The sequence below is a fragment of the Colias croceus genome, chromosome 6, assembly GCF_905220415.1.
Source record: "Colias croceus chromosome 6, ilColCroc2.1".
In the NCBI taxonomy this organism is placed as follows: Eukaryota; Metazoa; Arthropoda; class Insecta; order Lepidoptera; family Pieridae; genus Colias; species Colias croceus.
In genome coordinates this window covers 6,025,295-6,042,570 of record NC_059542.1, presented here as the reverse complement: position 1 = coordinate 6,042,570, position 17,276 = coordinate 6,025,295, and the positions used below count along the sequence as shown (strand labels likewise).

The following is a 17,276-nucleotide window of genomic DNA, read 5'->3' as shown; positions in this document are numbered from 1 at the left end:
GTGGTTAAAAAGATTTAACATCAACAACATAAAAGCTTATCAATAACTATCCAGCGGATAAGACAATTATTTTCGTTTAGGAATCAAAATTAGACCTTCTAAAAGAACTTACATAAGGTATTATAAGGAATATCACTATAATAAAAGATGTTTAATTCTTAACACCATTATAATATATTTATTCACATTTTCAAAATAAAGCCACCGTCTGATAAATACTTTTACTATCGGTTATCATCTTACTTGTAATCAGTCCATATGATAGAATCTGGGGCTCATGTACTGGGTAGGTTTGTTTTTCGACAAAGGTGTAGAGGTCGCCATTATGTAGGAGGGAATCGGCCGCCTTTTGTCAGTGAAAGGACTTATGCGTGAATAATATCGCCTTTCTATCACCTGTAATGCCAAAATTAATGTTTTATTTTAAGTGTAATATTATAATCTATAGAAACAACATAATCGAGATTTCTTAGATAAAAAAGCTAATAATATTAAATATAGGGTAATTGCGCTGGTTTGCCGTCCAGCTTCTGTTTTCGTCCATTTGACTGACCTGCTACAATCACGTGCGTAAAACTTGAATACAAACCTACCTTCCCGCGCAAGTTTGCACTTTTTACGGTCCATAATGTTTAAGCAACAGTACTATCAACATTAAAATTTGATTTGACAAGAAGAGAGTTCAAAAAATTAACGTAAATGTGGCCGCTTCGCATACGTGCCTTGCAGATGTCATCGCGCGAGAGAAAAATTTGCCGGCGAGAAAAGTTCATGGTAAGGTAAATCACTGTTTTAGCTAGTTTACGTAATGTTTTTGGTACGTATGTTTATTTATAAGCATAATAAACGCAACTAAAAGTGTTTATCATACATTTTTATAATACTCTTCGAAATATTAAGTGGACGGATACTAGGTTACCAAATTCTCAAAATATTTGGTTTTCGTCCAAGTGGACGGAAACTCAAACAGCTACGTGAATATTTGTTAGGGTCATTTTACTTTATCGGACCTTTAAAATACTGAATAGTTTCTCCCGAAGTGATCTTTATTGCTATTAGGGCGGCCGTACACGGACCGCTCGAGCAGTTAACGGCTGAGCGCCGTACACGGACGGCTCGAGCGGTCGGCGTCAACTGCTCGAGCCGTCGGTTGTTGACCGCTCGAGCCGTCGCTACCAACCGCTCGAGCCGTTGATTTTTTTGACTAGTCAAGTCATTGATTTTCAGGGGTATAGGGAGCCGTCGACGGCTCTAGCGCAGTCAACGGCTCGAGCAGTCAGTGTATGCCTCACGACCGCTCGCGAGCCGTCAACGGCACGATGGAATTTCGTCATGCAGTTGACGGCTTGAAGCGGTCGCGACGGCTCGAGCCGTCACGTGTACGGCGGTGAATGAATGCCTATAGTTCACCGCGCGGTCGCGGCTTCAAGCGGTCGGTCTCAACTGCTTGAAGCGGTCCGTGTACGGCCGCCCTTAGTTTAGTTTTTTTGGTTTCCGTCCGAAGAAGTGGACGAAAACTAAATTTAGCTTTAAATGTTTTAGTTTTCGTCCATGAATGAGTATTGGAGTATCCAAAAATTAAATATAGCCATTCTTTTGCATTACTTTTCGTCTATTTTTACGTATTGAAAAGTTTTCTATTCAGTATCTTCCTTTTAAATAATTGGTGAGGGCCAGAGTGTTGTAGGTACCTAATATTGTCATTCATTCAGTCATGTATCATTCTCCTTATGTGAAGTAGAGTCAATTATTCGTAGCATAAATGGGGGTAGGTCAGACATAATACACTGTATTTTTCTTGATTATCATTCACTTGAGTATCATCTTTTATTCTAGGTCTGTTTTGCCAATGCAGTATTTTTTTATTATACTTACTCAACGTATCCTCAGAAAGATCTTATTGTTTTTAGATGGCCTCGAAGGAGTCTAAGAAATCTAGAAAAAAAAAGACGCTGCGTACACTGAAGATTCTGTAGCTAAAACTTATTATTATGGCTGTGTGTTTATAGTACGTTTCATTTGATAAACAAAGTACCTATTAGAATGAAAATTTTTGTTGTTAGAATGAATATTTCTGTTTTTTGATGTTATTTCTTAGTCCTGTAATTATTACTTGTTTCATTTACATTGTAAGCAACGCATTCCTTTCTTTATTACTAATGATTATACAGTCATCACTAACGCCTATAAGGACTGCCAAGTGCTACATAGATCTCAGTGTTGACTAGTTATATTGATTATTATTAGTAAAACCACAAGTAAAACTAAACCTGTAAGGTAGTGAGAAATTGTAATGTTAATTAAATAAACGTATATATTTACCTGTAATTGATTTTTAACTTAATAGTTGACCTACCCTCCTTTTTCTACACGGTGGTCGAAAACTAGCTTACACTAGGACGAAAACTAGCATTTACCCTACTTTTGCAGAAAATAATTTAAATAAAAAGATACATCAAAATGATTTATTTTCCCTTAATATTATCCTTAAAATTATATGTTTGAGGAAGGGTGCTCCAAAATATTTATTTCGTATCACAAAGTTGGCAACTCCTATAATTGGACGAAAACCAGCGCAATGACCCTATCTTACCTTGTCAAAAAATCTGGTTAGCTTGACAGAATTACTGGTACCAGGTGCCAAAGACCTAAAACATGAAAAAAAAATATATTCTAAATCTTCTCCAGAGATCAATTAACATACAACTTGGCATTTAAAATTCGATCTGAATAAAATTCGGAGATACAAACTTAATTATTTTTAGGGCTGATTTTTCAATTGTTGGTTACAACTTATTCATCAAATACCGTATTAAACTACCATTTCAAAAATGTATTCTAATTTTCCGTATTTGACAGTTTTACAGGTGACATTTTAAAATGTTTGTGTAATACTTTATTGGACGGATAAACCCAAACTTTAACCAAGGATTGAAAAATCGGCCCTTATTCAAATATGTACTAATAAGTATGTTATGTACATACTATGGCAGGTTATAGAAGTGACCTTTTGCTTATTTAAATTATGTTCATACAACTTAATAATTTATTTTATCAAAATATTTATCTCCAAATTATCCATACCTGGGCTGAAAACAATTGACAAATATTTCATCAGCACCACATTGTTCTGCTATACTACTTGCCAATCTTCTATATTGGTTCTTCTTCTGTTTCTCTTCTGCTAAATCAAATTTTGTGCCTATGACAAGAATTGGGATCTGGAAAATTCAATATTTTTTTATCATTCTATCACAAAAAATGCACAATACACTGCCATAAGAGTTTCTTACAAGCCATTATTATGCGTTATGTATTATAAGATTAACAAGTTTTAGTTATGTAACCTTAAAAATAATTATTAACATTAAGATAAATACAGTCAGTTCCTTGAACATGTCTTCATCTCTTTACTAAACTTTATTAACTTTGAATCTGGTGATCAATTTTTTTCTCATCTTTATAAATGTATTTTTAAATTAAAACATTTGAATGCTATAAAACTAAAAAATCAAATTCATGAATAATGATAATTTACCTGTGTAGATCCCAAAAACTGTTCAGGATCAACATCGACATGTTGGAATGTTGGGTTTGAAGAATCTTGATTTAATATTTCTGATAGCCATTTTTGTAGGTTGATTTGACTTTTCCGATTAGTCAAGTCATGAACTAAAATTATACCTGGGAAATATTATATACTTACTTATTTATAATGAAAACATAAACTTAGTTAACTAGAAAATATAAATAATAAATAATTTTTTATTAAATTCAACCCTAGATATTAAAAGTATAATGAATAGGAAAATAAAGATGTTGTAATAATTTGTCTATTCCAACAAGAAAATATATTTTCTCTAGAAGTATAACAGCATACCTATGTACCTTATAGCACATTATATAATAACTTCCATAGACAGTAAACTATGCTTTCAACAGAGTTATTTATGTTTTTAAAACAAAATCAAATCCAAGAATACCAAAACTTAGTATGGTAGTCCTAATCTAATAAATAGATACCTGATATTCAAACAAACCATGTGTTGGTTGGTAGAAGACATTTCTAGTATTTCTATGATTGTTAGAACCACCGACATCCCAAAGTTCAACGAAAAATGTATTTTGTGCTTGTGTGCCCTCCTTGTACTTGTGTAATTTGACTTCAACTGAACATCCAACTGTCCAACCCGGCGAAAGGAGAGGCTTATTGTGTGCAATTAAATATGTTAAAGAAGTTTTCCCCACACCTATAAATAGGAGTAATATATTATATTCTCTAATAGTTTAAGGACAAGAATAAATAAAGTAAATATACCTCATAAATAATTAAACTAAAAAACATATAATTATGAGAAACGCACTCGGCACTTTCTAGAGATTTTTTATTTTTATTTTTCATAAACAAACATTTTAAATAATCTAATATTGACATTTAAAATTTCCCGCCAAAAAGGTTTTTAAGGTTGCCCAACCATAGCTCAGTGTCATGGTGGCCGCAAACATGTAGGCAAACGTTAGCTGTGTAAGGATTTTATTAAAAATAAGTTATTTTTTCATAAATCAATGTGAAAAGTGATCAATTGTAACAGATGAATTGTGATTTACCGGAATCGCCGAGGACGACTACCTTTACTTTCTCAATTGCAGCCATTCACAGGTTTTTATCACTATCGTCGTATTTGTTTGTCCAAATTATTTTGACGTATTCTTGACATAAACTCAAAAACTTATTGACAGGTCAGAAACAGTAGTGCCAACTTAGAAATGCCAATCGATATATAATGTACAGATAATTTAAAATCGAATAATCGATTTTTACAAAGATGACTTAATAAATATTACATACTAACTGCTCCGCGCGGATTCATCCCCGTGGCTCCACTCCTGTTTGTCGTAGCATGATATACTCTATAGCCTTCCTAGGTAAATGAGCTATCTAACACTGAAAGAATTTTTAAAATCGGACCAGTAGTTCCCGAGATTAGCGCGTTCAAACAAACAAACTCTTCAGCTTTATAATATGAGTATAGATTTGAGAATCAAATTATTTTTAAATAACTGGGATTTTTTAAATAATTATCATTGGTAAATAACTTGTATGAAATGTCCTTCTTATTACCAAATTTTTATTCAAATAAATAATCTTTTGGTCTTTGGTTGCGGTATTATTCTTAATCAGAATAATCTACCGCCTGCGAACCAGTCTCATCGACACATAGCGTGGTCCATCTTCGGAAAAAACTAATTTTATAATAGAATTTGAACTTTTAAATGGATCCATCTTTGCCAAAAGAATCATTTGCCTATCCTCGCGAGCAGTGGTTTTTCATGGTCGAGCTTTTCTAGGCACTTGATCAACTACCATGCTTTTGAAATAGACCATAACATTGAATACCATTTTATCGAACACTATATGATTTGCAATTTTCCTGTAACTCCAGTTTTTGTCAAAATGTAGACTTAAAATTATTTTTCTTGTTGATGGGTCACAATTCACAAATCTTACTTTTACCAATTTTTTTGCAAAATTAATTAATTTTCAGAAACTTTTAGATAAAATGTTTAAAAAACGGTGCAAATACATTTTTATAAAAGAAATAAATATTGGCGGCATTTCAACAGGTTCTGACTTTGGAACACTCGAACCATGCTGTTTCTAATTTGTTGTCCAAACTGAAAATACTCGGAAATCAGACTTAACTTAAAGTTGTTTAATTTTATTTATGCTAACGTTTGATTAAAATTAAGCAATTTCTTATAAAACTAGATAAACGGATGTTCTATTACATATGAAATAATGCTTAATCTCTAATACGTTAATACACAAATGTTAAATAAATTTGATGACCACAGTTGATGACTACTTCATCGTGTTACGTGTTTCTAATAATTAAACGTCCACCACTATACGTACATATTTTATATTTTGAATTTTCAAGAACCGAATAAATATTCGACTCGATTACTACGATTTCGAATCGATTATATTTTTGTGCTTCTGTTTCCACTTTCTATGTTCAACTTCAACTCGGCTGGTTGCTTGAGTCATAGAAGAAAGTTTTGTACAAAATCAATATTTTAATAATGTGTCCGCCATTGTGTACCTATCTAAAATTATATGACTGAAACGAACAAACTAAAGATAGACAATGCATCGCTCGTATGGTGTTAAGAACACATAACAAATACTTTTGTAAAAATGAAAATGTTTTATAAAATAATTATAGTTGTGCTTGTGTCTGTGCAGTCAGTGTATCTTTATTGTGGTCCATACAATGGACAAATTTGCAAGCATTATTCTACTGGTTATGTCTGGTACAACCACACTGGTGGTCTCGAAAACGAAAAAATCACGACAGGGCTATGGAAAGAGATGATCTCTACTCTCAAAGAGCCTTGTAGAAGTAGTGCGGAAAAACTTCTTTGCGCTTATGCCTTTCCTAAGTGTATCAATAAAGATGGAGTTGGTTATTTTGCTTTACCCCTGTGTTACGAAGAATGTATGGCTGTGAAAATGCAATTTTGTTACAACGACTGGATCGTTATTGAGGAACAAAAACGACGAGGAGTTTTTTTCGAATCGAGAGGTCACTTCAGATTTCCTGAATGTGAAGAACTTCCTAAATTTTCTGGTAAAGGATCTCAGGTCACCTGCCATAACACGGGAATCATAGAAATGGACTACAGTTTAGTTACCAGAAATTGTTATCATGGCAATGGTCGTTTTTATCAAGGCACAATGAATGTGACAGAAACGGGACTTGCTTGTCAAACATGGAAATCCCAGTATCCACATCAACATACTAGACCACCTTTAATATTCCCAGAAGTTCAAAACGCTACAAATTATTGTAGAAATGCTGGAGGAGAAGAACGCAAACCATGGTGTTATACAATGGATCCTAACGTAAGATGGGAGTATTGTGATGTGCCAATTTGTGCCAATTCAACAGATCAAATTGACAATATTAATGGACCAATAATAATGGAGAACTATTTTACACCTACTTTTGTATTATTACTATCAATAGGTGGACTTGGCTGTATTTTAGGCATAGCATCAATAGCCCTCCTATGTCATTATTTTTTGAAAAATCATTATTCCAAATGTAATATTTCTAATAGGAGAAATGCACAAAATATGGACATTGACTTAGATAAGTTGCCAAGTAATTTAGCTTATCACACAACTGGAGCCCAGTTAAATCCAAAATTAGAGAAATTAGAATTTCCCAGAAACAATATTATTTACATCCGTGATCTTGGTCAAGGAGCATTTGGAAGAGTGTTTCAAGCAAAGGCCCCTGGTTTAGTTCCAGAAGAAGAATTCACATTAGTAGCTGTAAAAATGTTGAAAGATGAGGCTTCCCATGATCTGCAACTTGATTTTGAAAGGGAAGCCTGTTTGCTGGCAGACTTTGATCACCCAAATATTGTTAAGTTATTGGGTGTATGCGCAGTGGGAAGACCAATGTGCTTATTATTTGAATATATGGGAAAAGGTGATCTAAATGAGTATCTGCGAGCATGTAGTACAGCTACAAACTATCCTCCTGCTGTGGAAAATAGGGAAGATTTAAGGCTCTTAGTGGCTCCACTTAGCCATTTAGACCTACTGCATGTTGCAAGACAGATTGCTTCCGGCATGGTATATTTATCAGATAGGAAATTTGTGCATCGTGACTTAGCTACAAGGAATTGCCTTATAAATGATGATATGGTTGTAAAAATAGCTGATTTTGGATTATCTCATAAGATATATCTACAAGATTATTATAAAGGTGATGAACATGATGCTATTCCTGTGCGGTGGATGCCGTTAGAAAGTATATTATATAATAAGTATACTCTTGAATCTGATGTATGGGCATATGGTGTATGCTTATGGGAGATATTTTCTTTTGCTTTACAGCCATACTTTGGTATGACCCATGAAGAAGTAGTTAGATTTTTGAAGGATGGAAATGTTCTTGCCTGTCCAGATAATACACCCCGGTGTGTTTATGATTTAATGAAACAATGCTGGAACCATAGCCCCAGTGATCGCCCTAACTTCAGAATTATCTATCAAACTTTGGACAATATACAAATGATATTAGAAAGAACTCAATCTGAATAATTTTGTGCTTGTTCAATAACAAATATGAATTTCTTTCAAATTTTGTAAATACATAATATATAAAACATTCGATTCTTGTCACCATTGTACATAACAGTTTATGCAATTAAGCAATTCATGTGTGCTATTTATTGTGTGCATTTGTTTTTATTTCTAATATGGGATTTTTAATATAAGTAATAATTAATGTTGTATAAGTTAAAGGAATACGAATTTGTTTTAGTTATGCACAATTGCACAATATCTAATTTGTTGCTCAAATCCATGTTATTACATTGAAATACTGCTTTTAAATCGAATAAGACTGATTTAATTTAATTTATTTTTAAACTATTATACTCAAAAGTATGTTATTGGTTTTAGTTTTAATTCCTTGTCTATTGTTTTATGTAGTGATAAAGTGTCTAAATGGTCCTCATTCATCCAAAAGTTTAAAAATTGTGTAATGTTTTTAGTTCATGGCCAAAATCGAAATTAAAAAATACACTCACCGGCACGGAATCTTGGCCACTTACAAATTTGCAGATAAAAAAAGTTTGAAGTGTTTTTCACGTTTTTTTTGTATGCAGATATGTTAACATATCTATTATTTGTTTAATTTTATGGTAAGAAATCATTAAGTTTGAGAATAATCTTTTACCACTTTTTAAGAGTTACTCGAAATTTGTGATTTGTGCGGTTAAGCCGAAGTTACGAATTGTTCGTTTTAAACTTTTTTCGATATCGTTTATGCCGTTTTAAGATATTGTTATTGTTGTACTGTAGTCAATGATCATAACAAACAATAAAAAAATGCCGTTAACATCTGAACAACCTGCTCAGGCCATCACAATGTTAGACCAATGACTGCCGCAACGTAAAGTACCTAATGTACAGTACGTACCACGTTCAGCGATGCACTATGCATGGAGAAGATACCAGGAGACTGGTAGCTACACGTGCAGACCAGGAAATGAAGGCGTGAGGTGCACATCAGCTCGAGAAGACCCGTTTATTGTTCAAGAGATACTCTGAAATGGCTTTCTGACAGTTTTTGAGATACGCCACCGGCTCTAAAACAGCAGGATAATAAATGTGAGTGAGCAATCGGTGAGAAGACTAATGAAGGAAGCTAATTTGAAGATTTGCAGACCAGCACGCCGTCCAGAACTCCTCAGACATCACAGAGAAGCACGTCTTCGTTTTGCACGAGAACATGAAAACTGGACCCACAGCCAGTGCGCTCGTGAGGTGTTCACAGATGACTGCTAAGGCACTTTACGAGCTTCTGATAGTCAAGCGTCAGTATAGAGGAGATGAGAGGAGAGGTTATCACCCATCACCATACTCAAACTGCGATTTTTCATGAAGGTTCAATAATGGTATGGGGAGGTATAAGTTCCGATGCTCGCACGGAGTTAGTTATCGTAGATAATGGCTTAAATTTGATCAGGTACATCGAGGAAGTTCTCCAGGAACATGTTCAGCCCTATTACAGGTTTATCAGTGAAGAAAATTTGCTACTAATACACTATAACGCACGTCCGCGTGTCGTACGATGCGTATAAGAGTACCTTCAAGAGGTCATTATTGAAAAATTGGAGTGGCCAGCTCGTAGCCCGGATCTTAATCCAATAGAACACATCTGGGACATGCTTAAAAGAAACATAAAGTTCGTTTCCAACCCAGCACCAATGTTAGATGAGCTTAGAAATACAGCTAGGGCCGTTTGGTACACTATAGCTCAAGTGGACATCAAAAATGTCTTCTGGAGTATGCCAGACTGGATACAAACAGTGTTAAAGGCAACAGAAGGAAACACCCTATATTAACAGGTTCAATTTTTTTTATGGAAACGTTCTTTCTAATTTTTGTGCATTTTTTAAGAAATCATTTAAATTTCACAGGAAAAGCGTAAATTCTTGGTTAATTCATATCTACGCGGTAGTACTTCTTATAAACTTCCAATTATTACTAAAAGTTAGTAAAAACATTAAAGTAACTAGTTTTGATTAAATTTTTATTGAATTTTGTAGTAGAAAAGAAATAGTGTTATTTTACGCAAAAATTTGCAGTGGCCAAGATTCCGTGCCGGTGAGTGTATATATTATGTTTAATAAATTAAGTAGAAATCAAAGTAATAGAATCCTATATTTTTGTACTAGATTAGCATAAAAAAACTGTATTCAATTTTTGGTTACTTCTGCTAATAATTTGTATCTAATGAACAAAACAATACTTATGGCCAGTCTTATAATTTCTGAATGTGTTCTGTTAAGTATATCAAAATATGCAAAAAAATTATTTAAAACTGGATTACCTACGTAACCAAATTTAAAATATCAATTCATACATTATGTTTTATTTTAAATAAAATATGCATGCTTAAATTGTTAATCAATCAATAGCCGGGTCCACACCAAACGATCCATAGATCCCGCGATCCCCGATCCACGATCGTGGAGCGTGGATCATGTTAGTACTTAGGCTGATCCACTTTTGGAAACTTGCGATCCCAAATATACGCTCCAAGCGATCCTAAGGCGATCCGTGATTCAGCCAGTCTAACTATTAAATGTTTGCGAAAAATTCACACATGGGTGAAACAAATTTACAAAAATCGCTTGGAATCTGGGACTCAGACAGCTGTACGCAGAGATTTTTTCTTAAGGTTCTCGATCGACTTATTCCACATTTCACGAGAAATCTGACGCCAATCATCATCTCTAACACCTCTATTGGTGTAATTAAAATAGTTGGGATCCCATGGGGAATTCTTTAAATAGCAAAACCGGCGACTTTCTGAGTTGTCCATGATGAGGTGGATCGCGCGATCCAACACAACCGTCCACACCGCGCGTATCACGCAGATGAGGCCGCACTTTTGAAGCAGGCACAAAAACCGACCGCACACTGATCTCGCATGGCACGCCGACACCGCCTGCATCTTTGGATCGCAATGGATCGTCCGGTGTGGACCGGGCTAATAACGATTCGTGAAAGTATTTTCAAGATGATAATAAATTAGTCAAATCAAAGAAGATAAGAGATCATTTTTTAAGAAATTTATAAGTACTTAACTATGTCTTTATTTTTTATTCATACTCCAATGGAAGAATGGGTTAGTTAAGTTACAGTGATAGTAAGGATATAACTAAATTTGTATGTACACTGCCATAGGTATATATACTTCATATATTATATGTATTATAAATAGACCAATAAAGTTCATTAGCTGTTAAATGTTTTCTACAATGCCTTTATCCTATGTAAAAATCAAGTTCAAATCGAAATTCATGCCAAGTTTTTGAAAAAGTATTTACTTAAGGAAATTAACGTACATTTTTTTAAATTATTTTTCTTATGTGATTACCTACCTATGTTAAATAATGTCGTTAAGATTAAATGATACAATTTTGCAAAACAGCGTTTTATTTTCTTTCAAAAAAATCCATACTAATATTATAAATGCGAAAGTAACACTGTCTGTCTGTTACTCAATCACGCCTAAACTACTAAACCAATTTGCATGAAATTTGGTATGGAGATATTTTGATACCCGAGAAAGGATATATATCTACCTTAGATACATACTTACATAGGCTACCTTTTATTGCGAAATATGTACCACGGGCGGACCCGGGGCGGACCACTAGTATGTCTATAAATCTCAATATTTATACCGTGTAGTTTTCAATATAAATGGTGCCTTAATTGCTCTGTCGAAGTACATATATTAATTTTCCTGCAAATTGTCCTATACTAAATGTCCTATTTTAAAAACGGACGTACCAATGCACTTTTTTAAAGCGTGAATACAAAAATAAAATTCAAATTAAGCTCTTGTAATTGTGAAATGTAACCCATTTTTTAATTAAAACTCCAGGAGAGTTACTTTCGGGAGAGTTGCTTTCAAATTGACCTGAAATGATAAAAAGTTATTCAGAATTTACATTGAAGTAGGTACCTAGGCAAAACGAAACAGAATAATTCACCTGACTTTTCATACCTATTTGAATTTTGATCTTACAAAATATCTGTAGACACAAAACGTGATTACGAGCTCATAAGCAATAATAAGGTTTAATTATGATGATAATAATTTTCAGATAAAATGACGGAGGAGCGGTATGTCACCGAAGTTCCTAGTAGCTTGAAGCAGTTAGCCCGACTCGTAGTTAGAGGATTTTACACAATTGAAGATGCCCTAATAGTGGACATGTTGGTCAGAAATCCATGTAAGCTTTATTCAAATAATATTTATCACCGTAAAATGGTAAAACACCGTTTGAATATAATTCTATCTCTCGAGATGGTAAACTATCGAAAGGCAATGATCGGTAACATTTAATTACAAATTAATAAATTATAGGTAACACATAATATTAAAACACTTTGAAATATTGATTAGGTATCTAAATTAATAAATTATAGAAATATAAAGAAGAGGTCTACCTTAAAAAATACCATTATACCAATCGATACCTACACAATATAATCTAACGACATATATATTTTCAGTTAAAGCGAGCAGTTAAAAAATCATTAGAAACATTTGCAACACTAAAGAGATGAGAAATGGTATTTTAGTACCTAGTTAACTATATCCTTTTTATAAATTTATAAATTTATAAAGAATAGAAAAAATTCGATCACGAGGCGGGACTTGAACCCGCATCCTTCGCGCCATTCCGGGGCGGATGCCTAACCAACTCAGCCACTCGTGACCCGCCTGAGCAATCGAATTTATTCTATCCTTTCAGTTTTATGTATCTTAAGGGACACACCGCGCGCCATCTATTGAGATGATTTAACAACTATCTCAACCAATATGAAGCACTTTTCAGTGAATACAATATTGTAACGATGGAACACGACCTTTTCTTGAATTTATATATATTTTTTTTTTTTGGTTTTTATGGCATTCAAATGCTTTATAAATATAAATTTATAAAGAATAGAAAAAATTCGATCACGAGGCGGGACTTGAACCCGCATCCTTCAAGTCCCGCCTCGTGATCGAATTTTTTTATTTATAAAGCATTTGAATGCCATAAAAACCAAAAAATATATATCCTTTTTATTTATTTTAGGTATGAAAGAAGACGATATTTGTGAACTATTGAAATTTGAACGCAAAATGTTGAGGGCTAGAATAGCCACGTTAAAAAATGACAAATTTATTCAAGTTAGATTAAAAATGGAGACGGGTGAGTTTAATTTTTTATTTTATTTACTCATTGAAAGAAATTCTGTATTAAAATTTAAATCTCATAATACATAATCATCATTTACCTCAACCTTATTTATTCCTAAATTTCTTGGATTTTTTTTTTCAAAAGAGAAGATTATCTAATGATTCTTATAAAATTCACATAAATATTATATGTTCTAGGACCTGATGGCAAGGCACAAAAAGTGAATTATTATTTTATTAACTACAAAACATTCGTAAACGTCGTCAAATATAAACTAGATCTAATGCGCAAACGCATGGAGACCGAAGAACGTGACGCGACGAGTCGCGCCAGTTTCAAGTGTCCGTCTTGCAGTAAGACTTTTACTGATCTTGAGGTAAATAATATTCCTTATGTGAGGCAAATAATTCTGCAGGCTTCGACATACTCGCCCATTGTCTACATTGTTAACTTACTTATTCTTCCTCGTGTGATAAAATATTGTTTCTCTATTCCAGGCAGACCAGTTATATGATATGATGACGCAAGAATTTAGATGTACGTTCTGCAACCAAGTTGTAGAGGAAGATCAATCGGCTCTCCCAAAGAAAGACTCCCGACTGTTGCTTGCTAAATTCAACGAACAATTGGAAACCCTATACATTCTCCTGCGAGAAGTTGAGGGTATTAAGTTAGCTCCAGAGATATTGGAACCAGAGCCAGTAGATATCAACACTATTCGAGGGTAAGTAAAGATTAGAAACTGTCGTAGTTCTCGTTTACTGGTAGTGTAGTGTTTCTAAATTCCCATCCCCTGCGTATACGAGTGTGAACTCGTATGTACAGGTAGTATACAACCAGAAAAAATATAGCTCATAATGCGCCGTGATCACGTCATAGAACATAACGAATTTCGTGCTATGGCTCTAATGAAATCGTTAACGATTTCTTGTGACAATCACCGAAATACCATATAAAAATCGTATCCTGTATTTCTATCATATTTGACCTTGACGCCTTATTGCAATTACGAAAAGACATGACTAAATATCCAAACAAATATTTCCAGACTGACAAACAAGCACCTCAACCGTCCGGGCGGCGAGCAATGGTCCGGTGAAGCGACCCGCAACCAAGGGCTCGCGGTCGAAGAGACGCGAGTGGACATCACTATCGGGGACACGGATAACGCGGTGGATGCCACCACGCTGCGCAAGGAGCGCCCCGTGTGGATGGTGGAGAGCACTATCGCCGCTAACGACCAGGTGAGCGCACATCACTATCGGGGACACGGATAACGCGGTGGATGCCACCACGCTGCGCAAGGAGCGCCCCGTGTGGATGGTGGAGAGCACTATCGCCGCTAACGACCAGGTGAGCGCACATCACTATCGGGGACACGGATAACAGATAATATTCCTATGTATACAGAACAAAATCGCCGCAGCCGAATCACATTGTAATCATAGAAAGAACACATAGCATAATTCGTGTTTTGTAAAATTATAGCTTGTTTTACTGTCAAAATAGTTTATATTATGTATGTTAAATTTAAAACGCAATTTCTCTTTTTTGGGCCTTTTGAACTTAACAACTACACTATTTTTAACCGACTGCAAAAAAGGAGGAGGTTATCAATTCGGCGGGTAGTTTTTTTAAGTATGTATACCGAGTACTCCGAGGTTTCTGAACCGATTTACGTGATACTTTTTTGTTTGATGCGGAATAGCGTCGAATTGGTCCCATAAAAATTTTATTTGGATAGGCCCAGTAGTTTTTATTTTATGAGCATTTTTGTCTGATCTCGATGACTTAATGACTCGATGACATTTCAAATGTACCAAGTAAATTTGATTCACTTCCCGGTAACCGATTGAGCTGAAATTTTGTATACGTATAAAAAATAACTACGTTAAAAACAACCGACTTACCGACCTACCGAAAAATAAAAAAGATTTGATATTACTCATTACTACATTCAACTTTTCCTTGAAAGTTTTTCTCTAACATGTACCGTTTTTGAGATTTAAGCGAAAAATGAAAAAAATTGACCTTTTCCCCCCTCCCCCCACTCCGGGGCTCCTCCTAGTGTCCCGGGGTTTTAGTATGTTTATTACCTAGGGACACTTGACATGTTTCCGAAGAAACATCTTACGTTACTAACCCACGCACTCTAGACCCCCCTTGAAGGGACTCATTCAATGGACTATCGGTTGTTTTTAACGTTTGATTTTTTAATAATTTCAGAGTGATAGTGTGCATTCAACGGATATGGCTTTGGAGAAAGCTGCGAGTACTGCTAGCAACGCGAAGACTACCGGCAAAGAGAAAACTGATGACATCATGTCTGTTCTCCTTGCTCATGAGAAACAAAACCCAGGTACGTTTACTGTACAGGGTGACTTGATAAAATAGGTATAATAGTTTTAAAGGAGTCAAAGTATGGCTAATTTAAACTAAAAAAAGTAAGCATTACCTAAGCTGAAACTTATTAGTTTCAGAAATATTTGATATTTTAACTTTTTTTGAAAATTTGCCAAATTCTTCTGGAAAACGATAAAAAGTAATAAAAACGTTTTATTTTTAACTTTCATAGTGTCCCAATATTTCATGCAAGATTTGGTATTCGTATCATTTAGAATTTAAAAAATGGTTTGCTATTAGTCCACAATTTACAGACCCTTGTTTTGTGCAAAAAATCTAAATCTATTCACACGTTCTTGATTTTATAATATTGAGAAGCTAAGCTGATTTTACTACTGTATCGATCATAGTTGCATTGTAATATGTGCTCTAAAACGAATGACATAAGGTTGATTATATGAAGATGTAATATTTGATTTAATTTTTCCAGCAAATAACGCAGCAAATTCTCTCAAAGGCACGGAACAAGACAGCGGTTCCGATTCAAGCGACAACGAGTCAAAGGATCCATATAAACTTAAAGATGAGCTGGCTGCTGTTGGTAAGTATATTGTCTTTATTTTTAATATTATTCTATAATTTTTATATTAACGCATACTATACTATGTACACAAGTATGAATTTATGAAAGACAGCTTTATTGATTCACATTTTGCCTAGGTATATTGTTAAAATTTATCTCTGCTTTTATTCTTCAAAATGCATTATCATAACCGGAAAGTAAATTCATTGATTTGAGTCAAGTAAATTGATAATGTTATCATGAAGAGATGACGTCATAAACAGCATTGTAAGAAAACAACGAAATTAGACGCATTCTTGGGATTTTCTTAAAAACATTTACTATTTTAAAATTTTCAGCCGAAATGGAAAGCGAAGATTCAGAATCGGATGACAATGTACCAACAGTGCTGGTGAATGGCAAGCCAGTAGCGCTAACTAGTATAGACGATGACGTCATCGCGACTATGAGTCCTTCAGAGAAAGAGACGTACATCCAAGTGTATCAAGAATACTACAGTCATATGTATGATTAGATAAGATAAAAAGGAAATAAATGTTCATCATGAACAAAATATATCTTTCAATTATAATATCACTTTTAGGTATTATAAATAGACTCTTAGATTCGTATCGATATCGACTGTGTGAATAGTGTTCTCTATATGAAATAACTCGAGTAATAGTATTATTATGCAAGTGATAAGCTCTGAAATTACTGAACCTCTTTGATGTAACTTTATGACTATCTATAATTTGATCATCTTGAAATGTGCGATAGTTTTTAGTTTTATCCACAGAGCACATATTATAATAAATCTGTAGATGGGTCAATTCTGTACATTGAAAATACTGAAAAAATAAATAGCAGGGGGTGTTGCTGGATCGATACCAAACCCAAATAATATGTGATTAAAAAAATTTTTGTCTGTCTGTCTGTATGTGAAGGCATCACGTAAAAACTGACGGTTCGATTTCGATGAAACTTGATATAATTATACCTTATAATCCTAGGCATAAAATAGGATAGTAGAAAAAAAAATCTTAATTTTTCCGCGCGGACTGAGTCGCGG

The 17,276-nt window shown here is 34.2% G+C and overlaps 3 protein-coding genes across 4 annotated transcripts; 2 read left to right on the top strand and 1 right to left on the bottom strand.

Annotated features, from left to right (window-relative positions):
* Positions 1–150: 150 nt before the first annotated feature.
* Positions 151–4,722, bottom strand: LOC123692864 (rab-like protein 3). The gene is made up of 6 exons (XM_045637663.1): positions 4,609–4,722; positions 4,041–4,250; positions 3,539–3,684; positions 3,085–3,221; positions 2,594–2,648; positions 151–396 (listed from the first exon to the last, which is right to left on the bottom strand). Exons 1-6 carry the CDS (start codon positions 4,652–4,654, stop codon positions 250–252), a joined length of 741 nt encoding a protein of 246 aa, XP_045493619.1. The 5' UTR covers positions 4,655–4,722; the 3' UTR covers positions 151–249.
* LOC123692860 (general transcription factor IIE subunit 1) lies at positions 4,474–16,778 on the top strand. 2 transcript variants are annotated; one of them, XM_045637660.1, is made up of 10 exons: positions 4,474–4,660; positions 12,211–12,339; positions 13,195–13,311; positions 13,497–13,675; positions 13,797–14,023; positions 14,348–14,444; positions 14,554–14,652; positions 15,526–15,658; positions 16,133–16,243; positions 16,564–16,778. In XM_045637660.1, the coding sequence occupies exons 2-10, from the start codon at positions 12,216–12,218 to the stop codon at positions 16,737–16,739; spliced, it is 1,263 nt and encodes a 420-aa protein (XP_045493616.1). In that variant the 5' UTR covers positions 4,474–4,660; positions 12,211–12,215; the 3' UTR covers positions 16,740–16,778. The 2 variants fall into 2 exon arrangements, with proteins under 2 accessions (XP_045493616.1, XP_045493615.1); XM_045637659.1 differs by lacking the exon at positions 14,554–14,652 and having other exon boundaries at positions 14,348–14,543.
* LOC123692858 (tyrosine-protein kinase transmembrane receptor Ror2) lies at positions 6,003–8,600 on the top strand. The gene has a single exon (XM_045637657.1). The coding sequence runs from the start codon at positions 6,203–6,205 to the stop codon at positions 8,120–8,122; it is 1,920 nt and encodes a 639-aa protein (XP_045493613.1). The 5' UTR covers positions 6,003–6,202; the 3' UTR covers positions 8,123–8,600.
* Positions 16,779–17,276: the final 498 nt, after the last annotated feature.